At 57.1% G+C, this 25,509-nt stretch overlaps 1 protein-coding gene across 16 annotated transcripts in view; it reads left to right on the top strand.

Annotated features, from left to right (window-relative positions):
- Positions 1–25,509, top strand: part of ZFYVE28 (zinc finger FYVE-type containing 28) — a 108,938-nt gene that overhangs the window by 43,405 nt on the left and 40,024 nt on the right. For 14 of the 16 annotated variants that reach the window (XR_007125254.1, XR_007125252.1, XR_007125255.1 and 11 more), the window contains exons 2-5: positions 11,438–11,578; positions 19,812–19,949; positions 21,747–21,949; positions 23,524–23,613. Coding sequence is in view for 9 of the 16 variants with exons in the window: in XM_047718653.1 (XP_047574609.1) it covers positions 11,438–11,578; positions 19,812–19,949; positions 21,747–21,949; positions 23,524–23,613 (572 nt within the window). In the remaining 7 variants the exon portion in view is untranslated. Of the gene's footprint in view, positions 1–5,819; positions 6,031–11,437; positions 11,579–19,811; positions 19,950–21,746; positions 21,950–23,523; positions 23,614–25,509 lie in introns of those variants that run through there. The other 2 variants (XM_047718654.1, XM_047718657.1) reach the window with 2 other exon arrangements.

The following is a 25,509-nucleotide window of genomic DNA, read 5'->3' as shown; positions in this document are numbered from 1 at the left end:
TAGTGGGTCAGCCTCTCCTGATCCACTATGAGACTGGTATGTCCAGGACTGGGGGACACGTATGGGCCAGGGGCTTGGGCTGACAACACAGAGAGCAGGGTAGCCCAGCTGCTGTCATAACCCACCTGCAGTAATCCACTTGGTCTCAAACTTGGGACCCCTTTTTGGCCCCTTTAATTGCCTTTAATTGCTTCTCAGTTTAAACAAACAGGCTCAGTTCACGTGTGTTTGGATTTAGTAAGTCACCTCAAAGTCCTTTTGAAGGAGAGGACGAGTCATAAACAAGCAATTTAAATTTCTGTTTCCCTTGGGTAGATTCCCACCCATCCTGGAAGCTGAGAGGAACACAGTCCCCGGCCTTGCTTCATCTGGTTCCCGGGCCACTGTCAGCCAGGAGGGCCGAGCGCAGGACTCTGTCCCACAGTGGGGGTGCAGGAGGCTGGTGTCCCCAGGGGCCCCTGGGACCATGTCCCATGGCTGCTAGCAGTGTGGGAACAGAGGTGACTGTCGTCCTAGCAAGTTCACTGTTCAATAGTCTGTTTTGAAAATAACATGCATTTGACAGAAAGTTCAGAACTGGTCTCCTGCAGTTACAAGTCATAGCTGTCAGGTGTTGCCGGTCAGTCTGGGGATGCAGGGCACCCTTCCCTCTGTGGCTGGGCCGATGCCTGTGCCCCTCCCCCCATGGTTATAGAAGAGCTTCTCCCAAGCGGTGCATAACCCTACCCCTCAATTCAGCATTTCTGATGTGTCATTCGTGTGGATGCTACTGGATTGTGAGGTTTGCGAATCCATTTTCCTTCTGAAAACCATTTACTGTACGCTCAATTGTCTCCAGGCGCTGTGTCTGGTTTGGCGCACAGACCAAACACTGCAGCCCAGGCCCAGGTGGTCTCCTGGGTGCCGCAGGGTCCCTTGCCTGGCTGCTCCCCCTGGAAGGAGAGTGTCCAAGCCCACTCACGCGAGGGCCTGCGTCTCAGGAGCATCTCCCCCTGCAGCGTGGGTCTGTCTCCAGATTGGACTAGAGCATGCTTCTATGGGTTCTGTGGGGGCTGTGGCCGTGCCCCCAGGGCAGGGACCCCTTGCAGTCAGAGAGCTTGGTCCTGAGCTGTTCCTCCGTGCCCTCCAGAGTGGCCTGCTGAGGGGGAGCGGCCCCTCCAAGCTGAATCGGCTGGGAGATAGCAGGGAACTGGTTTATTGGGCATCTAAACTGCTCCTGCAATCTGGAGTTTTCGGGGCATTAATGTAGCCAATCATGTGGGAAGGGGCAGAGTGCTGGGTTTGCCTCAGGGAGGCCCACTGTCTGCTTTGCGTAAGAAGGTCTAAAGGGTCATTTGGGGCAACACTGGTTAAGGTGGTAAAAGTATCTTCAGCACAAATTCAGTGAGTTCAGAACCACCTCAGAGCTGACATGTGAGCCTCTGAGGTGTGAGTAAGATTTCATGACTGTGTTTCGCTGGAATAACGGACCCTAGATTTCATGACAAGTTTCCCCCCACAATCCCTTTAAGAGGATGTGGAGTGCTCCGTTGTAGGTGTCCACATTCAGCCTGGGGACCCTCCTTTCAGGTGGATGTGCTGGGGTATGGTTCTAGAGACCTCTGGGAGGTCACCGCGAAGCTGGGCTGTTGTATCCACCCAGCTTCATTTCCTGAGTGAGAGACTGCGTCTGGGTTCTGGGCAGCCACTGCCAGAGGGAGTGCCCACCCTCTCCTGCACCCTCCTGCAGAGGGGGACCCCCACTGTGTCCATCCAGACTTCATTCCGCAGCTGGCTCAGCAGAGGTCCTCTTGTATTGGGGTGACTCTCCAAGCTCGCTCACCCACCCGCCAGCCCAGGACCCCAGTTGGAGTGGCTTGGGCGGGTCCTCCTCTGGGCTCACCAGGAGCCCCGCCTATCTAGCCCCACTTTACCTTCTTTGAGCCAGAGTGGGCAGAAGAGACTGGTGGGGACTGCCCCTTCTTCCGGGTCTCTGAAGGCTCAGGGGTTGGGGAGGGACCTGGAGCTGGGAGGGCCTAGGGCTGGCCAGAGGGGCCAGGCTGCGCTTCTCCAGTGGGTGGTCACCTTGCCCAGATGCCTGCCTGAGTGGGAAGGCTGGGCGCACCTGCACTTGCAGCTGATTCTTCCCGTGAGACCCAGTGAGAGGCCGCCAGTATCTATGCCCTCCTGCACTCCTCCCGCTGCTCAGCTTGCTACCTCTGCCACCGGACCCTCCCTGACCTCGCCGAGGGCCTCTGTGAGGACTGAGGCTCCACTCACTGCACGCTCCCAGGTGACGCTTCCCACCGCCAGGCTCTGCGCCTTCCTCCTTCCCTGAAGCTGCCCACAGCCTGTCCTCCTGGGCTCACCTGGACACCTGCACCCTGCCCCCTCGTCCCTAGTGCCCATTCCACATGCCCTCTGTGCCTCTGCTCCCCAGCCTCCATGCCCTGCCCCTTGTCCCTGTGCCTCGCATCCCAGTGCCTGGTGCCCCGCCCCAGTGTACTGCAACCCTGCCCCTTGTCCCAGTGCCCTACACCCCAACCCCCAATATGCCACCCCTCCAACCCCCGTGCACCACCCCCCCATGTCAAGGGAGGGCTCGGAAAGAGAAAGAGGCAGGGGCATCGGGCAGGAGGCCCACCCCAGCGCAACCCCAAGTGTGCCTGTCTGGGACCTGGGCCCCCCCCCGCCCCGTCAGCAGGAGATCCGGGGACCAGGTGTGGGGATGGGGTGTATCCTGCTCTTGCTGTGAGTTCTTGCTGCCTCCTGGGTTGTTGAGGTTCCCCACCGGGCTCTGTTGGCTGGAGGTGGTGTGTGGTCAGCTGTTTCCGGAAGGCGCTGTCCAATGGAAAACTCAGGCTGCTCTCAGGGGACGGTGCTGTCAGGAGTGATGTCATTGCACGCCTTATTTTTTTATCACCCTGGACAGTTTCCACTCCGTTGCTTTCCTGATAGTGATGTCGCCTGATGACTCCTCCCTGAGTGTCTGCTGTGCCCCAGGCACTGGCCAGGTACTCTGTGTGCTTTAAGCTCATTTTGTAAATGACAAACTGAGACACAGGTGCCCACGGTCACCGTCCAGTAAGTGAGTGAGCTCCCTTTGAACCTGCAGCCCACCCTGGACGTGAGCCCAGCACGTCGCTTCTAAATTCTGTGCCCAGCCGGTTCATCTCGCCATCTCAGGCACACACTCCTCCCCACGCCACTGGGGGCCCTTGGATCCTCCAAACCATTATCAGAACAGCCTGTCTCTGTTACTATACCATAAACTATTTATTGATGTGAGTCATCAGTCCTTCCTGGGCAAGCATTTGGCCTTGTTCTGCTGTAAAGTGCTGTGCCCTCGAGACAGCACGGTTCATGGTGGCCTGGCTGGTCCCCACACCACTGGGGACAAGCCATCTGTGGCTCGGGTCAGGCTGCAGGTTCATGTGGGGCTGGCCCTGGGTGGGGCAGTTCCCAGGATCCGGCAGTAATGTTTGGGCTGCAGCCTGGGATGGGGCCAGCCTCTTGGCGTGGATGGAAGCTCCCTGGGCATTCAGAGTTGTCAGGTGGTGTCCATGCAAGTGGGCCCACCGTGGGCACGGAGCCTGGACCCTGAGCCACCGACTTGACCCCAGTGGGACCCACCAACTTTCTATCAGGGCCACTCGGTGGACGCCCAGATGGCAGCTCTGTGTGACTTTTGCCCTTAACACCCAGCAGGAGCCAGTAGGGAAACTGAGTTGCGGGAAAAGGACATTCTTTGTCAGGGAGGCGGGGAGAGAGGTGGGCTGTCTCTTGGATTCATGGTCCTGGGTGGACCTGTATACCTCTTCAGGCCTAAATTCTCCCCCGTGCAGATTGGGGAACAGCCCTCACTTGCTCTTAGGGCTGTTGGGTTATGGAAATTAGGTGATGTACGTGAATTCTCCATGGTTTCCTCTGTGATTCCTCTGCACTGAGCTCTGCCCACCAGGACCCAAAACCTCTGGAGCCTTGCCAGCCTCCTCAAGTCCCTGCAGAAGCAGCTCGCCCCCTGGGAGGCTCCTGTGACAGGGATGGTGACGTGCCCAGGGCTCAGCTCTGCACCTGAGCCTGATGGCCACAGGGAGGGAAGGGTCCTGAGTCCTGAGAGGGAGTGGAGTGGGAGGGGCCACGAGCAGGAGTTGTTGCCCTTGGTGGGGGGTTGGGGGGGTGGGGGCAGGTCAAAGCCCCTGACAGTCCCTCCTGGTGACTGGGCAGACTGTCTGCACCACCCCCCGGGAGACAGCCAGCAGGTGAGGGGGGATGGGCACAGGAGTAAGCAGCCACCTGGCATGGGGGGGCCAGAGGACAGGGCCACTGCCATTTGACAGCAGGAGTGCCTACCTGTTTGGGGCACCAGAGCTGCAGAAGGATGGCAATGTCTGGGGCCTGGCCTTCCCTGGGGTGTACTGTGATGGAGGCAGGGCCAACTCTGGGGGCATGGGTCATGGCTGCCAGCCAGCCAGACCTTGGTGGGGCCAGAGGGTGAAGACTGGCAGGGGACCCGGGTCCATGTTTGGAGGCAGGGAGGGGTTTTGGATGGGGTGACTGCAGTCAGTGGGTTTCCTTAGCAGTCCACTGTGCCCGGATCCTGCAGGTCAGCTGGCTGAGTGTGTGGGGGGGACCACTGGGGAGGAGTGGTCAGATTTAGCTGGGGCTTTTGTCTGGTTTCTCTGAAGCATCCTTGGATCTGTGGGTTCCAGTGGGGAGTCCAAGGCTTTACTGGAAAGCTGGCCAAAGAGAGGCCCAGGACTGCGGTGACCCAAGGCCCCCGCCCTCACCCCTGAGCAGCCTGGGCTCAGTCCAGTCAGAGCCTACCCAGGGTCCGCTGAGATCTGGAAGGCTCTCTCCTGCTGAGTGTTGGGATGGTCGGGGAATGTGGGGTGGTCTGTCTTAGGAACCAGTCTTCAGAGACCAGCTCACGTCCTGGGACAGCTGCCGGGGAGGGTGGAGGGTGGTAGGTAGGGCCTGGGACTCCCCACACCATAGCTGGACTGTGCTCCATCACTGGGTTTACACTAGGGGGTGTGGAGGGCTAGCCCCTTCTGGTCTGGCCAGGCCACCTGTCCTGCCATCTGTCCTACCCACCTGTCTGGCCATCTGCATCCTCCTCTTCTCCTCCCCATTGTGCAGCGTGGCTGAGGCTGGAGGGCTGCTGCTCTGGAGTGAACAGGGGGCGTCCCTGTAAGGCCCTCCCTCTGCAGTGCTCACCTCTTACTTGGGAAGCAAAGTGCATGAATGGGATGGGAGCCCACACCACACTTACCCCTGCCTCCTCTTTCCCATAAGGCTGCGGGAGGGTCCTTAGTGTGAGTGACTTTGGGCTCCATCCTGTCCAGCAGGGCGACCTTGGCTATTCCTTTTCCTCAGGAGCTTCAGTGTCTCCATGTGGGTGCTCTGCAGGGAACTGGGGGCTCCTGCCCCTCAGGGGAAGCTCCCAGCTCATGTGTTCTGCTCTAGCCCAGCCAGCCAGCCTGGAACCCGCTGGGATGCGCTCCAGCATCATGGGGCGGCTCAGCAGGGCACATGAAACAGGGCGGATCTCTCCTGTGGCCTATATCCCCTGCCACAATGCAGAGCAGGTTTTTGAATGAATAAATCATTTCATCAATGTTATAAAATTAGTTCTGAATTTTTTTTTTAAGATATTTTATTTTTTTATTTGACAGCGCGCACAAGCAAAGGGAGCAGCAGGCAGAGAGAGAGGGAACAGGGAGCCCGATAAGGGGCTGGATCCCAGGACACCAGATTGTGACCGGAGCTGAAGGCAGACGCTTCACCACCTGAGCGCCCCAGGCACCCCTCTGAATTAGTTTTTGCACTTTGACTTAGTACTTCTTTGTTGTTGCGTGTTTTCTGTTAGTGGTCACCTGACCTCCAAAGCCAGATGCTTCCTCTGTGAGCTTAGTTTTGTCTCCCTGCAACTGCGAAGACCTTCACCGCCCTGAATTGATTTTGAGAAAACATTGACACAGTGCGCCAAAAAGGACATTCCCACCAAGTTCTAGAATTACTCTCTTACCATTCTTATTCCAAAATAGGGTGAGTTCTTCTTATTTATACCGATTGGTTCTCTTTGTTGTGGACATTTTCCTTAGGGACATTTAAAAGCTTAATTTAAAATTGAATTTTAAGATGGATTTAAAAATGAATTTTGAAATTTTGAAATCAGAGAGAAAGACAACTTGTCATGTCCCCAAACGCAAATGGAATTTTGTAACTTGTGTTCATTCATTTCCTGGGACCCTCCCTGAACCCAGCCCCCCACCCCCCGCCTGGAGGGTTTGTCTTCCGCAGCACCTGGCGGACTGCTGACCCTTCGTGGGTGATACCAGACCCAAGGGGGCGGGAACAGAAGCCCAAGTTGTGGCTAAAATTTCAAAGTAGCATAGACGTTTCTAGTTTCAGTGATATAAAGACAAGCACTAACTGTAAACCATTTTTCTGAATTCTCTTACTCTGTTGCACGTGTGTGTGTTCACAGTTCTCTTTTAGCTGAGGGACAGTACCTCCGTAGGTCTGGTTTTAAGGTCTGTAATTCACTGAAATGCAATTCCCAGGCAGCCAATTCTGTACACTTGCCGGGTGCTGGGGGTGGGGAAGGCGTGGTTGTGCAGAGGCTTTTGCCTATGCAGCTCTTGGGTGCGCCTAGGGCTGGGTGTTGCTGTTCACTTTTTCTGTGCCTTTCCACGCACGTATGCACACACGCACAGACACACGCCTCACAGTTCCCCATGGACGCACGTGGTACTTGTCACTTGCTCCAGAAAGAGAGCAAGGTGTGTGTGCGCGTGCCTGCGTGTGTGTGTGTGTGTGTGCACACATGAGCTGGAGCCACGAGGGAGACCCTCTTGACGCTCAGCCCCCTCCTGGGGGAGGGGACAGCCAGGTCAAGGCCGTGTGAAGGGCAGAGCTTTGTCTTCCATGCCCGCTGCCCCCTGGCCACCACCAGGCCTTCCTGGGCCTGCAGTTGCTGCTGCCACTGGCCAAAGCTTGCCAGCCCAGAGCGGAGAGGGTATTTGGACTTGAGGTCTGCTTATTTGGTGTGAGTATTTAAACTTGAGGTCTGCTTATACGTGGTGAAGTTTTTGCCGCCAGGGCAAAGGCTGATTCGGAGTTATTGTCTCAGCAGTTTTGGGCCCAGCCCCGGGCATCGTGCCCTCTTTCTCAGAGCAGAGACTTGCTTCCTGGCGGTGTCCTTATCCAGTGCCCTCAGTTAGTCCCGGCCTGGGTGCTGGGCCAGCCAGTGCCTCGTCAGCGAGCAGTGGTGGACTGGACGCCACAGGAGCAGGTGTGGGGAGGGCTTTTATCCCTGGCCCTGGTGTGTGTTGCCCGGAAGGGCTCCAGGCCAGCACTGTGGGAGGTGTCTCCGCTTTGCCCCTGCTCTCCCTGCCCTCCCACCCCCACTGCTGTGAGGGGAGCTGCTGGGTGTGGAGCCAGAAGGAAGCCTGTGGTCTGTGGTGACTGGGGTCCCGAGTAGGGTGTCAGGGGCCCAGGCTTACTGCCAGAAGAGTACGGCCTATGTCACTGGCCAGCGGTGGCCTCAGCCCCTTGCCACAGCCCCTCTCCAAGGAGGGATGGCCCCTGTGTATCTGGTAATAAGGTGCTATTTGAGCCATTTCCCTATTTCCCTGGGACAACGCTTGTGGTACCCAGCGCGGCCCGGAGGGAAGCTGGCAGCCCCCGGAGGAGCCAGGTCACCATTCTGGGGCCTCTGTTCTCCTCCTCCTCCTCCTCCTTCTTCTTCTTCTTCAAGTTTCAGGGTGGAATTTAGTGATTCATCAATTGCACACCCATGCTCATCACATCATGTGCCCTCCTTACTGCCCATCATCCAGTTACCCCATCCCTTCACCCCCTCCCCTCCAGCAGCCCCCAGTTTGTTTCCTATAGTTGAGAGTCTATTATGGCTTGTCTCCCTCTCTGATTTCCTTTTATTCTGTTTTTCCCTCCCTTCCCCTGCGATCCTGTTTTGTTCTTCAATTCCACATATGAGTGAGATCACATGGTCTTTGTCTTTCCCTGGCTGACTTATTTCACTCAGCTTAATACCAGGGACGCCTCTGAGAAGCAGAGAGCAAGGCCTCAGGGCCTCATCTGAAGGTCGGTGGCCTCCAGTCAATGGCCCTGAGGCTACCCCACCCCCTGCCCGCCAGTACCACCACTGCCCCTCCCTGGGACTCCCCACTCTTGGGAGAAGGGCTGGGAGATGTCCTTGAGCATCGCTTTCTGTTCCACCGGGTCAGTGGAACAGGAAAGAGGCAAAAAGTATTGCCCAGCCCCCGACCCCAGTCCTGTCCCTGGTTGATCATAGAGGGGACACTGGTTACTCTCCTAGGTGTGCCAGGAACCCGGGCAATCAGCTGAGCCCATCAAGGGGCTGCATTGGCTCCCGGGACTAGAGAGGGCATGAGAGGGGGGCACACAATTTGTTGAGGGGGGATCTGGGTCTGCCTCATCTCAGGCTGTGCCCTGAGCCCAGCATGCCTGGCCGAGTGCTGGGTAAATGGCTGGAAGAGCAGGCGCTTCCTTCTGAGACCAGTCCTCCCTGGCCCTGCCTGGGTCACCTGCCAGTCAGTGCACTGGGCACCCCGCTTGGTGGGTCTGTCTGCCACATCGGGGGGCTCCTCCCTGGGCCAGCCTGAAGAGCTGACTGAGTCAGGCCCTCGAGGACCCAGGCCCCTGAGGCGGGAAAAGCCGCTGTGGATGGCCATGCACAGGGGAGGGGCAAAATGCTAGGGCCAAGGGCAGCACCTGTGGTGGGAAGAAAAGGGCAACCGAAAATTAGGAAAATAAGTTATCCTACGTTTAACAAGATTAGGTTATAAACACAACCGTATGGTAGCTCTTAGGTCACCTGTGCAGTGTACATGCACGTGATTTTTTTCCAGCAAATTTGGGCACCTGTGTGATTTGGTGTCTTTCCTTCTTTGTTTTTCTCTGTATGGTCATGAAGAATGCCACTTATAAAAATACCTTCGTGGGATCCATCGCTTTTACTGTGGGTTTCTCCTAATCCTGGAAACTCAGATCAGAGGGAAGAGGCCATGCCTGCCTGAGGCCAGAGGGAGCAAGAACAGGCTGACCTGTGAGGGAGCAGCTGGTGTGAGGGGGCTGGTGTGTGAGGGGAGCAGGCAGGTGTGAGGGGAGCAGGTGGGTGTGTGAGGGAGGAGTTTGGTGTGTGAGGGGAGTAGTCTGGTGTGTGAGGGGAACATGCGGGTGTGTGAGAGGAGGAGGCTGCTGTGAGGGGAGCAGGCAGGGGTGTGAGGGGAGCAGGTGGGTGTAAGGGGAGCAGACAGGTGTGTGGAGGGTGGGGGCTGGTGTGTGAAGGGTGGGGCAGGTGTGTGGGAACAGGCTGGTGTGAGGTAAGTAGGCTGGAATATGAGGGGAGCAAGCTAGTGTGTGAGGGGAGCAGGTGGTATGTGAGGGGAGTGGGCTGGTGTGTGAGGGGAGCAGGCAGGCAGATGAGGGGAGCAAGCCAGTGTGTGAGGGGAGCAGGTGGTATGTGAGGGGAGTGGGCTGGTGTGTGAGGGGAGCAGGCAGGCAGATGAGGGGAGCAAGCCAGTGTGTGAGGGGAGCAGGTGGTATGTGAGGGGAGTGGGCTGGTGTGTGAGGGGAGCAGGCAGGCATATGAGGGGAATAGGAGGGCATGAGGGGAGTGGGCTGCTGTGTGAGGGGAGCCGGTGGGTGTATGGAGGGAATGGGCTGCTGTGTGAGTGAAGGGGTGGGTGTGAGGGGGGCGTGTGTGAGGAGAGTGGGCTGATGTGTAAGGGGAGCAGGTGGTGTGTGAGTGGGAACAGGTGGGTGTGAGGGGAGTGGCCGGTGTGTGGAGGGAGCAGGCAGGTATAAGGGAGCAGGCTAGTGTGTGAGGGGAGTGGGCTGGTGTGTAAGGGGGGTAGGCAGATGTGTGAGGGGAGTGGCAGGTCTGAGGGAGAAGGGCGCATATGAGGAGAGTGGGCTGGTGTGTGAGGGGAGTGGGCAGGTGTGAGGGAGAGGGCACATGTGAGGAGAGCAGGCAGGTAGGAGGGAGTGGGCTGGTGTGTGAGGGGAGTGAGCAAGTGTGTGGGGGGAGCGGGCAGGTATGTGAAGGGAGCGGGCAGATGTGAGGAGAGTGGGCTGGTGTGTGAGGGGAGCAGGCGGGTGTAAGGGAGCAGGCTAGTGTGTGAAGGGCACAGCAGGTGTGAATGAGCAGTCAGGTGTGAGAGGAGGAGGCTGATGTGAAGGGAATGGGCTGGTGTGTGAAGGGAACATGCCGGTGTGTGAGGGGAGCAGGCTGGTGTGTGGAGTGAGTGGGCTATTGTGTGAGGGGACCAGGCAGGTATGTGGAGGGAGGGGGCTGCTGTGTGAGGGAGGGGGTGGGTGGGTGAGGGAACAGGCTTCTGTGTGAAGGAACAGGCTGGTGTGAGGTGAGTAGGCTGGTATGTGAGGGGAGCAAGCCAGTATGTGAGGGGAACAGGGGGGCATGAGGGGAGTGGGCAGCTGTGTGAGGGGAGTGGGCAGGTGTGAGGGAGAGGGTGCATGTGAGGAGAGTGGGCTGGTGTGAGAGGAGCTGGTAGGTATGTGAGGGGAACAGGCGGTATGTGAAGGGAGCAGGCAGGTGTGTGAGGGGTGCAAGTGGGTGTAAGGGGAGTGGGCTAGAGTGTGAGGGGAGTGGGCTGGTGTGTGAGGGGAAGAGGTGGTATGTGAAGGGAGTGGGCTGGAGTGTGGGGGAAGTGGGCTGGTGTGTAAGGAATAGGCAGGTGTGAGGGGAGCAGGCAGGTAGGAGGGAGTGGGCTGGTGTGTGAGGGGAGCGGGCAGGTGTGAGGGGAGTGGGTTGGTGTGTGAGGATTAGGTAGGTGTGAAGGGAGAAGGCAGGTAGGAGGGAGTGGGCTGGTGTATGAAGGGAGTGGGCGGGTGGGGCGGGAGCACACCAGGGAGTGGAGTCAGGACAGTCCACAGTCCAGTCAGGGGAGCAGGGAACCAGGGTTTTGCTTGAAGTAGGGTGTGGGAGGCAAGACCCTGAGGAAGGGGCTTCCTGCCACAGAGCACTGGCATTTTCTGGTGTTATGGGAACCGGGTTGAGGTCCTAGAAGATTCTAGAGGGTAGAACCGGTAAGCAACCATTGATGGGTCTTCATTAGAGGCAGTTGTGCTGTGTTGGTCTGGGCCACTTCCCTCCCGGGGCGTCTGTAGTGTCCTTTCAGGGATGCATACTGCTTATTCAGAGATGATCCCATTTTGCCCCTGCTGCCTGGACCCCGCTTGGACCCCACTGTCCCTGAGCCCCGCATCTGAGTCTTCCCACCATTGGGAGCTTCGGCTGGGACATCGGGCTTCCCTACAGAGGGGCCGTCCCCTGGGCCCCGCCGCCAGGGTGGCCTGCTGAGAGGTTGTGGGGGTTCAGGCTGGGTGTGGGGCTCCCTGTGAGGGCTGAGGCTCCCATTGACGCCCATGCCGCTGTCCCCCACAGAGGTCGGACCCGCAGCTGCTTGCCCAGTTCTACTATGCGGATGAGGAGCTGAACCAGGTGGCCGCTGAGCTGGACAGTCTGGACGGGCGGAAGGACCCCCAGCGGTGCACGCTGCTTGTCAGCCAGTTCCGCTCCTGCCAGGTGAGTGCGCCTGGGCCCACAGGGCCTGTTGCAGGGGGACCAAGGCTTTGTCACCGGCTCACGCGCAGTGTGCACACGTCAGGGTGGCCTGGGGGTGGTGTTGGGCAACCCTGGGTCCAGCTGTACCCGAGCTGCGTGGAGAGCCAGGTGATGAGCGCAGCTGGCATAGGGCACCTCGCAGGCAGATATTGGGAAGGCGGGATGAGCGGGAGCCAGCAGGGTCTCGGCCGGGGTGCTGCTAGCACAGGACCGGGCTGGGCTGTGGGGGTCCCACGTAGAGATGGGGTTCGGGGTCTCGGGGGGTTGCACGGTTCAGCGCCAGCCCTGGAAATGATGCTAGAAATGTCTTCCCGGTTGAGCCTATGATCCGTGTGAGAGCCTAAGGTGTGATGTGGTTTTGTCAAGGGACAGTCAAGGCCTTTCACAAAGTTCCGGAACGTCTTGGTGTATTCTACCTATAAGTGTGGCTGGTTCTCTCTGGCCTGGGAGAGGAACTGGGGTTGTGCTTTCCAGATCACAAGGAGCACAGGATGCCATGGGGAGGGAGGCCGCAGAAGCCAGCACCCCACTGTGGGTTTTAAGCTGTGGGAATCAGACAGGGATTTTGGTGGGAGGAGCAGGTCCTAGCTGGCCCTAGGATGACCAGGAGGCCCTCCCCACTTCTGGGGGACTGGAGGGGCTAGAAGGGTCTCTGGACTTGCCAGGCCATCAATGCTCTCCCTTTCCCACCAGAGGATCTCATTCCTTGTGCTTGCAACACACTGACCTTGCAGCTGGAAGACCTCCTTCCAGCATCCCTACCTGCACCCCTGGCTGTGCCCCCACCCCTGCCTATGCCCCTGCCTGTGCCCCCCACCCCTGCCTTCCCCCACCTGCACCCTGGCCTTCCCAGCCCCCAGCCCCATGCCCCTGCCCAAGCCCTGCCTGCCCCACCACAGCTCTGTGCCCCCTGCAGTGGACTGGCCAGTTCATAGGCTGATGTAATTGCAGGTTATGCAAACTGGGAGCTTCGCGGAGCCTCAACTGTGCACAAACAGGAGAGGAAAACTGCTCTGGAATTAGGCATGGACAAGGCAACTCTAAGGGGGTCGAGAAACAAGTTCCCAAAAGCTAGAAGGATCTTGCACAGGCATCTTTAATTTCTCACTGCTCTCTTAACACTCCTGTGTCAGGGTCCCGGGACCAGCCCAGGTCCGCTGACTCCCTAGGAGGACACAGGGGACGTAGCAGGTAGTCATGCTCACGGCCGGGGGTTTATCCCGATGAACACAGACGAGGCAAAATCAGCAAAGGGAACAGGTACAGGGTAGGGGGCTTTGGGAGACGAAGTTCAGAGGAAACAGGCGCCAGCTGCCAGCATCCTCTCCCGGGGAGTCAGGTGGGACACGCTCTGTTCCCAGCAGCGCCATGTGACAACACGTATGGGGTCCCGTCTCCCGGGGAAGCTCATGAGAGACGTGGAGCAGGGCTCTCGCCCAGGCTGGTCCCGCAGGCCCCTCTCCCTGGCTCGGCCCCAACTGCAGACCCCCAGGAGGAAGGGGTGCTGGCGTCGACTGAGGTGTGGATGTGGACAGAACAGGTAGCTGGGAAGGCCCCCACAGGCCAGGAGCCCAGATCCCTGCCCAGGGCCGGCGCTGCACGGGCCTCTCAGAGGACAGCATGGGCCTGTGGTGGAGCCCCCGACATAGGACAGCACAGTCAGAAATCGTGGCCGCGCGTCCCGGGCCATGGAGAGCGGAGTCAGCAGGGATGCCGTCCTGTACGTGGTACAACTTTATAAACACAACTCACAGTAACATATTTGTTTTACTGGCCCCTTCCAGGCTATGGCCTGTGTAAGGGCTCCTGGCTAGTGAATTTCTACAAAGCTCATGCATCTCAGTTGGAAAGTGTCTTCATTTCTAATGTTTGTCTTGAAACAACACATTTTGTCTTTTCTGCTTCTGACCACCAGCTCCACGTTCTATTCCCATGGCGATGCTGGGTTGTTTCTGTGATCGAGTGTTCATTCATTCATTCATTCATTCAATAGCAGTCACTTGAAGACCGTCTGCCTCTGTGCAGAGGGTGGGCAGTGCCCCAGAAGTGAGGTGGGCGTGGAGGGGGCAGGCCTCTGGGATCCCTGTAATCTGAGGTGCTGCTTGTACACAGGCCCGTGTGCGGTTTCGCGCGGAGTCTGGGGACCTGCAGTTAAGATGGGGAGCTCTGACAGGTCAGAGGCACTGCCATCTCAGGTGGGTTACTGAGGCCAGATTTAGGGGCCCCAGGCTCCTGACGTGCTGGGCACCTGTGAGTCTGTCCCGGGCAGCATGTGGCCGCCACTGCCAAGCACTGGGAGGCCGCGACTTTCTGAGCTTTGGGACTGGTGGCTCAGCACTGCCAGTGAACCTCTCCTTGTTCCACTGTTGGCTGTGACCCTGGCCTTGGTGACAGATCCATGAGTCTTCTAGTCTGAGTGTCTGGGGGCATCTCGGGGCCCCATCAGCCCAAGTACAGCCCTTGGCTGGGCCTGGGGCGTCTGTGTGGAGCTTGCTTGGCAGCTCAGTCTTCCAGGGACCCTGGAGGGGTCCGCATGCAGGTCTCTGGCTAGCTCCCATTCTGTTCTGTCTGAGGCAGCGCTCCTGGCTTGAGGGTGGGCCTGCACTCGGGGAGCCCAGTCCTTCTGGCCTGGGAGCTTTGTCTTCCACAGGGCATGGGGGGCGGGTCTCCACAATGGTCCTCTGGGTGATGACCTCACCTCTTAATTCCTGCTGGGAAGTCTGATTCCTCTCACCAGTGAGTCTTGGGGGCCTCATGCACCCCAAGTCCTTGGGGTGTGGTATGTCAAACCTTTCTGCCCCATAATGGGTCTTTTAGGTATAGTGTCCAGGCAAGTGCCAGGTACAGAATAGATGCTCAAAGAACAGGAGCCTCCTTTTCTCTTCTCACAAGAGCAATGCTGTGAGAAGCACGTGGGCTGGGTTTATAAGGAGCAGCAGGAACCAGCTCTCTGCAGGTGACATGCAGGGCAAGGGGGGGCGAGGAAGTGAGGGGCTGGGAGTCGGTGAGGTGGAGGAGGCCTGGGACCCACACAGTGGTCCCACCTCGTTGGCTCTAATCTTAGAAGGAGTCAGAGTCCTTCATTTTCACCTAAATGACCTTTTACTTTGTGAAGATTGTGGACTGGGGCATAGTGAGTGTGCGGGTGGATTTCTGATGACATTTGCATGTCTGTGTTCTTTTTGGCTTTAGAAACCATAAAGAATTAGAAATTGCAGCTCAGTAGGATGAAATGAATCCTGGATTGTTGTGATGGGCTGAATTGTGTCCCCCCCAAATTCACACATTCAGGTCCTAACCACAATCTTTAAAGACATAATTAAGGTAAAATGAGGTCAGTAGCATGGGTCCTGGTCCCGTCTGACCAGTGTCATTGTAAGAAGAGGAGATTAGGTCACAGAATGCAGAGGGACAATCATGTGAGGACGGGGGAGAGGACTGTCTACAAGCCCAGAAGGGTGGCCTCAGAGGGAACCCACCCCCTTGCTCCTGGGTCTCTCAACCCACCCACCTCCACCTGCTGCTCAGAACCAACCTACCTGCACCTGGGTTTCAGAACCCCGCCCACCCGCACCTGCATCTCATCTCTGAAGCGCCCACCTGTACCTGTGCCGCTGAACCTGGCAACCCGCACCAGGGTCTTGGACTCCTGGCCTCCAGACCTGTGGGAATACACTTGGAACTGCTAGGTGTGGTGCTGTTATGGTGGACCCAGGCACAAATGCAGCAAGATTTGGATATCGTGGCACAGATGGGCTGAATTTGTCCTGGGTGGGATTCCGGCATCATCATAGACCTGTTTTTCCTAAGCCACACCGTAACTTTTGCCATCAAGTGAGTATAATTGCAGATGTTTCAGTGAAGAATGTTCAATGGCAAAATGTGCGGATCTTGTGCCCAAGTGTAGCTAGTTGGGTCATGGTGATCATGGAGGTGCCTTGCTGCAGGTCTGTGATGTGAACGGAGCGGCACCTGGCAAGGGACACCCTCGAACTTCCCTGTGCTGGAAGGGACCGGTGCCCACCGTGGCAGAAGGGGGTTCTTGGGGAGAGAGGGGTCCCTGGTGTGCCCTGACTGTACACTCCAGCCTCCTGTCTGGTGTGTGCTACACCTGGGGGCTGGTGTGACTACAAGTCTGCATTTGGGGTCCCAAGAGCTGTGCCCAGGAGGCACTGAGACCAGGGGACCCCAGGGGGGCTTCTTGCCAAGGCAGAGAGAGCTCCTCGCAGCTCTTGAATTCTTTTTTTTTTCTTTTTAAGATTTTATTTGTTTGGCAGAGAGAGAGAGAGAGAGAGAGACAGTGATCACAAGTAGGCAGAGAGGCAGTCAGAGAGAGGGGGGGAAGCAGGCTCCCTGCTGAGCACAGAGCCCAATGTGGGGCTTGATCCCAGGACCCCAAGATCATGACCTGAGCTGAAGGCAGAGGCCTTAACCCACTGATCCACCCTGGCGCCCCAGCTCTTGAATTCTTTGAATTGTTTCCATATTGACTTTTGAGAGTTCTTTATTATGGACACCAGCCTTCATCTGTTTATGATTTACATTATTTTCTCCCAGTCTGTGGCTTGTCTTTTCATTCTCTGCCTAGTTTTTTGAAGCACATAAGTTTTAGATTTGATGAAGTCCAGTTTACCCTTTTTTCCCTTTGTAGGTCATGCTTTTGGTGTCCTGTCCAAGAATCTTGGTCATCAGATCAAGAACCCAAGGTCATCAGATTGTCCCCTGTGTTTTCCTTTAGAAGTTCTATAGTTTCAGGCTTTACATCGAGGTCTGTGATGCATGGTGACTTACTGTCAGTATATAGTGTGAGGATTGGACACGTTTTTGTGTTTTTTTTTACAAATGAATTTTCTGTTGTTCTAGTATCATGTGTTGAGAAGACTATATCCTTTCTCCACTGAAAAGTGTTATTGCACCTTTGGGAAAATCAGATCTCCACATGAGTGGGGGTCTATATTCGGGCTCTCTGTTCTGTCCCCTCAATCTGTCTTCAGGCCAGAACCATGCTGTCTTGATCACGGCAGCTCTATCCTGTGTCTTAGAATCCCGTGGTGTCAGATCTCCAGCGTTTCTATTTCAAAGGTGTTGTGGCTGTTCTAAGTTCTTTGCCTTTCTGTATGGAATTTAGAAACTGCTAGTAGAGGTCTATAAAAAAACCCGCTGAGCAGGAGTGCACTGAGTCTGTAGGTCAATACTGGGGAAAGCATGCAGTTTTCCCCACTCAGCATGGTACTAGGTGTCACAGGCTTTTCCCAGACATGTGCTATTGGGCGGAGTGGGGAACCTCAGATTCATGGCTACTCAGGGCTGGAAAGACGAAACTCTGCTGCCTTCTGACGCACACTCTTCCAGTGAGAAAGCCGGGGTCACCCTTATCTTTGTTCTGCGTGGGTAGTGTTTTTGTCTTGCTACTTGTAAGGCCTCTTTTTTATTGGTTTCTATCCATTTCATCATGCTGCGATTTGGTATAATTTTCTTTGTGTTTCTTGCCCTTTGGGTTCATTGATCTTCTTGGACCTTGTGTTTATAGTTGTCATTAAATTGGACAAAAACTGGCCATAATTCCTTCAATCTTTTTCCCATCCCATTCCTTCTCTTGGGTCTTGCATGATATGTCTGACATCCTGAAGTCTTATTTCTTTCTTGGGCTCATTGGAGAGTTTCAGTTACTTCGTGTTCAAGTTTATTGTTCTTTTCTTCTGAAATGTCTGATCTGGGTTGAATCTTATCCGGTGTGTTTTTTTTTTTCAGCTCAGATATTGTAATTTTCATCTCAAGATCAGCTTGGGTCCTATTTATGCCTTCACGATCTCAGCTAACTTTTGGAACACATGGGAGTCACATGTAAGGGCCATCTCTGTGTCCTCCAGTGGCCACTGTGCCACCTGCCTCAGCTAGACTTGATTTTTCTTTTTATCATGTGTCATATTTTCTTTAATTTTTTGAAAGCCTGTTTTTTTTTTTTTTTTTTTTTTTTTAATTGAATGCCTAATGTTGTGAATCTGGTCCTTCTGGGAGCTGAATATTTTTGTATTCCTATAAGTCTCTTTGACCTTAGTTTTATAATGCAGTTTGGTTATTTATAAATGGCCTGGTCCTCTTGGATCCTGTTTTTTAAGATGTTAGGTGGGGTCAGAGCTGAGTTCAGTCTGGGGCTAACCACCCTCCCCATGGAGGCAACACACTTTGGGTGTTCTGCCCAGCACCCTGTGAACAGTGCTCCGAGCTCTGGCCACAGCTCCTGTATGGCGCCTGTACCCCCTTCCTGGTCTTGCCGGCCTGTGTCCGGCCCCTGCTCTTGGGTCTGCAGGGTTTCCTCTGGACAGCTCTCTCTCCTCTAGATTCTAACTATTCGATCCCCCAGATGCTCAGCTCTTCTCTTCAGTGAGGGCGTTTGCTGGGTCCCACTGGGGTACCCTCTCTCCGGACCGGGACCTGAAGGGTCGCTCTGGGCCATGAGCCACCTGGTCACAGCTCTCACCTTGCCTATTTCTCTTCCCTTGGGGCCACTTGGCTGTGTGATGGCCAGTGTCTTAAGAACCACTGTCTTATTTTCCCCACGACTGTGGTCATCGATTTGGTTCCTGTTGCTCTGCATTGGCTGGAATCAGAGGTCCCTGCAGATGTTTGCTGGGCACTGGGGACCTGATGGAAAAGAGGAGCCCTGCCCTTGCCCTTGGGCGCTGGTGTCCTGACGGACCAGGCAGGATGCACAGTAGATGCAAGTGTCACGTGGGAGGTCAGAGCCCTGACTCCTCCTGGGAGCTGATATTGACTGGGCGCTTCCAGCTTTGAGGGTGCTGACTGTTCATTAGTTTGTTGAATCACAAGAAAGGGGCCTTTCTGCCCAGAAAGCATTTAAAAAAGAACTCATGGTACTACTGCTTGATGCTGGTCAAATTTTATTGATTTTTTTTGTGTTGTCAGAGCTCAGGGCGCTGATGTTTTACATTAGCAATGTCATGCTTCCCACTTGTGGGGACTGTTTGTATCTGCTTCCTAACAGAAATGAAAGTCGAGCCTCAGAGGGCAGAAAGGAGGGGTGTTGAGATATAAAATCTCTAAGGGCAAGAGCGTCAGCTCGAGCCATCTTTCTGGAAAGCCATTCACTGGGCTGTAACCTGAGCCCATAACTGTATGCGCACTCTTGACTCTTGGAAACGTGTGGATCCTAAGGAAGTCAGTGACCACACCAACATCACACAGTGCAGCCGTGACCATGACGCCGGCACTGCTTCTGGCAGTGGAGATTTAGAGATGCCAACTGTGGCCGGCAGACTGGAAACGGCTGCCGCTGGGTGTTACAGATTGGAACTCAAACCCGCTTGACAGCCTGGGGACTGGGAATCGTGGTGTCCTTTTCTGGGCTGCCTGGAGGACCAGAGAAGTTAGGCAGCCTGTCCCTGGTCACACAGCTGTGAGGGGAGGAGTGAGAGTCTCCACCGCCAGAAGGCAGGGAGCACCTCTTCCTTGCAGGCTCACTGATCTGCTGGTTCCAAAGGAGTCGAGGTATTGCAGCCCAGATGGAGTCGGGCCGTTTGTGCTGGCCTGCTCCATCTACGCAGGAGTAAACCGAGGTCCAGAGAGGGTGGTGGCTTTGCCTGGCCTGACTGCGGAGGCTCCTGTGGTCACCGTGCTGGGTGAGGCCCTTGTCCTCACATAGGACGGGTCTGGAGCACTGTGTGGCAGGTCTGAGAAGGCCAGTTTTGCCGCTGGTACTGTTCCCTGACAGCAGGGGGTCTTGTCTGTGCTGTGACCACGCCCAGGATGACAGGGTGCTTGATGTTAACAGAAGCAGGACCTCCAGCTGGCGGTGTGCCTGCCCACCGAGCCACGCTGCTTCTCGCGCTCTGTTGTAAGAGGGTCACATGCAGGTGTTCAGAGAGCTGTCCAGGGACAGTCCTCATGGCTCGGGCTGCAGGCACCCTGCCTATGGTTCGGCAGCCGCGCATGGGCTCCGTGAGTGTGAGCAGCGGGACCAGGCAGGCAGGGGGACCTGGATGTTTATTCTCAATGCTCCTGGAGCATTCGAACGTTGTGTAGCCGTCGCAGAGCGAGCAGGAGTGTATTACCGTATCAGACTCGTAAGCTTCAAGAACAGCATCGTGCCCTGTCTGTGTCTCATATTTTCCAAGCAGCCTGACAGCCACCAGCGGCAGCGTGTCTCAGCACAGCCTCTCCGATTCTGTTTCAGGACAACGTGTTAAACATCATTAACCAGATCATGGATGTGTGCATTCCCCAGGACCGGGCCCCGCGGGATTTCTGCGTCAAGTTCCCTGAGGAAATCCGGCACGACAACCTGGCAGGCCAGCTGTGGTTCGGTGCCGAGGTAGCAGGCAGCGCCTGGGTCTAGGGTCGCAGTGTGGGGTGCTGTGCAGCTCCCCTGTGTGTGCACCTGCAGTTAGGGACCTGGGTTCACCCCTGCAAGGGGTCAGAACCCACTGCTGGGGATTACCGACGGTGCGTTCTGAGCCTAGGAGGACTACTTTGAGGGTCTGGGAAAGCCCTGAGACTGCTCCCCAGATCTATACATGCGAACACAGACATGAAGCTTTGTGAGCAATTTCTGGGAGGTTCTTGGGCCCCCAGATGTGAGGGCCCACAGGGGTTCTAGTGTCAGGAGCAGAACCTCCCTAACCCACTGTTGGGGGACATCCTTGCCCACAGGGCTGGGAGCTGCACTCAAGGCCTGGCTGGAGCCACCCCTCACCCGCCCCTCACACCTCCTTCCTTGTCTCCCATTGTGGGGACTGCAGCCTGAGAGGAGGGTGGCTGCCCTGTGGGACAGGACCCGTCTTGCCCCAGTCGTTGCCCATGCCCCCACCTTGCCACCCCTCCCTGGGCCATGCTGAGGTTTGTAGCCTGATGCTGGTGAGTCCCTGGGATGCGGCATCTTCCTCCGGCTCTGCCTGGCCTTGGGCCCCCTGCCCACTGCCCCACTGCTCTGACCCCCTGGGTGGGAGGGCATCCTTGTCCATGCTCTGATTGGTGTGGCGTGTCCCAGGCAAGCTGTCCCACTGCCTGGTCTCAGAGTGGGTCCCAGGGACAGGGACAGCTATGTGGCCTGGATATGAGGCAGGCCCCATGCCCAGGGATACTCAGGGCACCATCTCCCCAGTGCGGGCCGGCCCCGGGGTCAGCCAGCTCCACACACACCTCCGGGGGTGGGTAGGAAATCAGTGATGCTGAGCCCTGCCCCCAGGAAAGTGCTTCTTGCCCCGGCTCGTCTCTGGGTCACTGCTGACGGGGTTCGCGGTTGACTGGTGCAAGCCTGAGGAGGACAGGGGGCCCCACATCACTATAGCCCCACATGGGGATCGCATGGCTATCCCTCAGCCGGGACCTGGGTCTGATAAGCACCCGTGTCCCTGGACATGTGAAACACGCCGGGGTGATGCACACAGCCCACTTGGCCTGTGGTCTCTCCCCGCCTGCCCAGTATAGGCATGGGTGGGTCTGTGGGCACAGAGGGACCCTCTGTATTGCCCAGCAGCTGGGAGTCCCACACTGATGAGTCTCAGCTCAGCGGAAGGTCAGTGAGCATTTGTGGAAGTGAGGTGTCTTTACTTGCTAGGAAGGTCAGTGGTCTTGGGGAGCATGGTTAGCCCTGAGGGCCTCGTGCCTGAAGTGCTGCCCCGAACGTGGTGTTGGGGTGCCCCTGGGCACCCAGCTGTGGGCTGGGTGGGAGGGGACAGGCGTCGCAAGACTGGGCCCTGAGCATGAAACCCCATACCCCAGAGTCCTGGTCGGGCTTCCCCTCCCTCTGGGTCCGTGTGCAGCCCCTCACAGGGGGCGTACTTGTCAGCATGGACTTGTTGGGGTCTGGGTTTGATAGAGACCAGGAGGGAGCAGGTGCAGCATCTCGACACACTTGTCCCGGGGTGTGAGGTGAGGGTATTTCCAGGAGAGGAGCCTCAGGGAGGGGTCTTGGGGATGACAGCACACCCCAGACTGTGCCCGCTGCCCTGCCTCCCTGTCCCACCGTCCTCAGGGCTGGCCGTTAGAGCGCCCGCTCTCTGCAGATCGGAGGGGGAACCCCCACCAGTGGGACTCCAGGGGCCCCCCCTGGAACCGGTGCTGATGCCTGTCCCCCCCGGGCCTCTCTGGACCCGCGTGTCACCCGCAGTGCCTGGCCGCTGGCTCCATCATCATGAACCGTGAGCTGGAGAGCATGGCCATGCGCCCACTGGCCAAGGAGCTGACCCGCAGCCTGGAGGACGTGCGGGGTGCCCTCCGAGACCAGGCACTGCGCGACCTCCACACCTACACGGAGAAGATGCGGGAGGCGCTGAGACACTTCGATGTCCTGTTTGCTGAGTTCGAGCTGAGGTGACTCTGAGGCCTTTGCCTCCTGTGTCTGGGGGGACATGAGCCCCACCGCACCAGTCACAATGTTTCCCATGGGACGGATGCGCGGAGCAGGGAGCCGGGGCGGGATCAGGGCCGGCGGTCTGTGTAGTGAGCCCTGGACCCACGAGGCAGGGGTGTGGGGGTCAGGCTGGGTGACCTTTCCAGGGGTCCAGCCCACCCCCTCTGCCTCTCCCCAATGCACCCCAGCACGAAAGAGCCGGGAGGCGCCTGCCCGTAGCAGTCACCGGGAGTGGACATGCCAGCCTCCACCCGTGCCGCCGCCCGATGCTCTGCTGCTCCCCTCCCACCTCGCCTCCTGCCTCACCTCCCGCTTCGCTTCCCGCCTGCTTCCTGCCTCTGACCTCCTGCCTCTGGCTCTCACCTCTGCCTCCTGCCTCGCCTCCCGTCTGTGCCTGGGCTCACCGTGCGGGGCTTGGTGTTCGCAAGCTGCCCCCTTCACCCCATCTGTTCATCCGCCCCCGCACAAACACCCCGAGCATCACCTCCACTCACCTCCATGTGCTCAGACCCCGGACACAGTGGAGCAAGGGAGGAGTGGCCGTCGCTCCTGGACGTGGGGACTTCAGCTCCCTGGGGTGTGGGCAAGGGCACCTCCCAAGGTTTGGATTGCATGACACCCTCCATCACCACCCACCCAGTGCCCCACCCATGTCCTCCTGCCTGCTGCTGTCCCCAGCCTGGGGAGCCAAGGCAGAGCCCTCCCCCCTCCATCCAGTGCCTCCCTCCACCCCCGACCCCCGCCAGGCTGCACTCATCTGCTCCTTCCCTGGAGGACACAAGCAGGGTCTGGGGGACTCCTCACACCCAGGACTTGGGGGCAGGCACGCCACCAGCTCCCACAGATGCGGAGACGATCGCGGTTAGGTGTGAAAAAGTGGGACCCCAAATCCCCGTCCACGGAGGTCCCAGTTAGCACAAATTGTCTATCGCGTAAGCCGGCAAGTGAAAGACAGTGCCCTCCACGAGGCGGGAGCACAGACTGTGGTTTTCCTTCTGTATCCTTTTCTGGCTTCCCCAGGTCCCAAAGAAACTTTAAAACAGGAGAAAATCGGGGCTGGGAAGTTAGGAGCAAAGAGATGTGTCCTTACCTGGGGAGGGGTGGGACAAGGTGTCTCTTGCCCGGGAGGCCCCTATGCCCCACCCAGTGTGACCACCCCCACCCTGTGGTCTTCTCCCACCTGCACGTGCATCCATCCACTCGCACACTCATGAAGGCTGGCACCCAGTCAGGGATATCACAAAGCAGGCAGTGCCAGGCCGAGGGTGCGCAGAGCCCAGGAGGGGGAGGGCCATGGTTTCAGGTGGGACAAGGCCAGGGTTGAGGGGGACCAGGCAGGGCAGGGCGGGGGGCGCAGGAGGTGCTGGACTAGGCCCCACCCTGGAGGAGGCTTGATTTCAGACACAAATGGTCAGGCCTCACGCCGGAAGCTGCTCATGTCTGAGGCATGTTTGGCTTTCATCAGAGATGCCGTTCTTTTTGGGGGGACACTTGGGTGGTGGGGCAGTGCTTACCTCCCTGGCTGTGTCTGCAGCTACGTCTCAGCCATGGTGCCTGTGAAGTCCCCCAGGGAGTACTACGTGCAGCAGGAGGTCATCGTGCTGTTCTGTGAGACCGTGGAGAGGTGAGGCCACCCCTGACTGCCACAGGGTCCTGCTCCTCCCTGGGGCAGCTGCAAGGACAGGGATACCTCCAGCCACCTTCCCCTTTCAAGTCCGCTTTCCCCTGGCAAGCACACCTACAGCCTCCTTCCTCAGCTGCACCATCCCTTCCTCTGGGCCCAGAGGGCTATCCTGCCAGAGACTTCCCTGGTAGAGCCCTGGAGCAGCCCCACAAGGCAGCACAGAGAGCTGGACGCCTCACCTCCTTGCCTTCCTCAGCTCTACACCTCTGTACCCTCCACACCTCCATCCCTTCCTAACCTCCACACCTCCTCAACTCCCCACCTCCTCAGCTCCCCAACTCCTCACCTCCACACCTCTTCATCTCCTTGCCTCCACACCGCCTCACCTCCACACCTCCATCCCTTCCTAACCTCCATGCGTCCTCAACTCCTCACCTCCTCAGCTCCCCAACTCCTCACCTCCTCAGCTCCCCAACTCCTCACCTCCACACCTCCTCATCTCCTTGCCTCCACACCGCCTCACCTCCACACCTCCATCCCTTCCTAACCTCCACGCCTCCTCAACTCCTCACCTCCTCAGCTCCTCAACTCCTCACCTCCACATCTCCTTGCCTCCACACCTCCTCACCTCTACACCTCCTCAACTCCTCACCTCTACACCTCCTCACCTCCATGCCTTCCTCACCTCCTCACCTCATCTCTATACCTTCTTACCTCCTCACCTCCATACCTCCTCACCTCTTCACCTCCACACCTCCTCCACACCTTCCTGACCTCCTCACCTCCACAACTTCCTCACCTTCTCACCTCCACACCTCCCTGCCTTCCTGACCTCCTCACCTCCACAACTTCTTCACCTCCACACCTTCCTCATGTCCTCACCTCTACAACTTGCTCACCTCTACAACTTCCTCACCTCTACCTTCCTTACCTCCTCACCTTCACACCTCCATGCCTTCCTGATCTCTGTGCCTCCACACCTCCATGCCTTCCTCACTTCCTCACCTCATCTCTATACCTTCTTACCTCCTCACCACCATACCTCCTCACCTCCTCACCTCCACACCTTCATCCATTCCTGACCTCTTCACTTCCATACCTCCTCCACACCTTCCTGACCTCCTCACCTCCACAACTTCCTCACCTTCTCACCTCCACACCTCCCTGCCTTCCTGACCTCCTCACCTCCACAACTTCTTCACCTCCACACCTTCCTCATGTCCTCACCTCTACAACTTGCTCACCTCTACAACTTCCTCACCTCTACCTTCCTTACCTCCTCACCTTCACACCTCCATGCCTTACCGATCTCTATACCTCCACACCTCCTCACCCTCTCACCTCCACACCTCCACACCTTTCTGACTTCTATACCTCCACACCTCCTCTCTTTCATGCCTTCCTCACTTCCACACCTTCCTCACCTTCATGCCACACCTCCATACATATACCTCCTCACCTTCCTTACCTCCCCATCATCCTCATCTCTATATCTCCTCACCCCCTCACCCTCATCCTCCTCTCCCCACCGTCTCATTTCCTTACCTCCACAGGCCAGGATGGAACCCCTCCTGGGTTGGAGGTCTCCTGAACAAGGTTTTGCAGAGTGAAACATCAGTATTCTTGCCATGCCTCAGACAGTAATTCAAGTCAGATTTTTGAGTGGACTTTGGGACTAAGATATAGCCTAGAATGTTTTTCTCGTCTGACTAGTGCTGTGGTATTAGAGAAGTCTTGAAATTGCCTATCACTTCGTAATTAAAGTCATGTTATTTGCTGTTTATGTATTGAAATACATTTCAAATTGCTAAAAAAGAAGATGGCAGGAAAGACCTTGTCCTTGGAACCATTGTGACGTGACTGGAGTAGAGCCAGCTCACAGAGTGTAGAGAGAGC

Source organism: Lutra lutra, chromosome 2, assembly GCF_902655055.1.
Source record: "Lutra lutra chromosome 2, mLutLut1.2, whole genome shotgun sequence".
Taxonomy (NCBI): Eukaryota; Metazoa; Chordata; class Mammalia; order Carnivora; family Mustelidae; genus Lutra; species Lutra lutra.
Note: the sequence above shows the minus strand (reverse complement) of the source record. Positions and strands in the feature narration are given on the sequence as shown.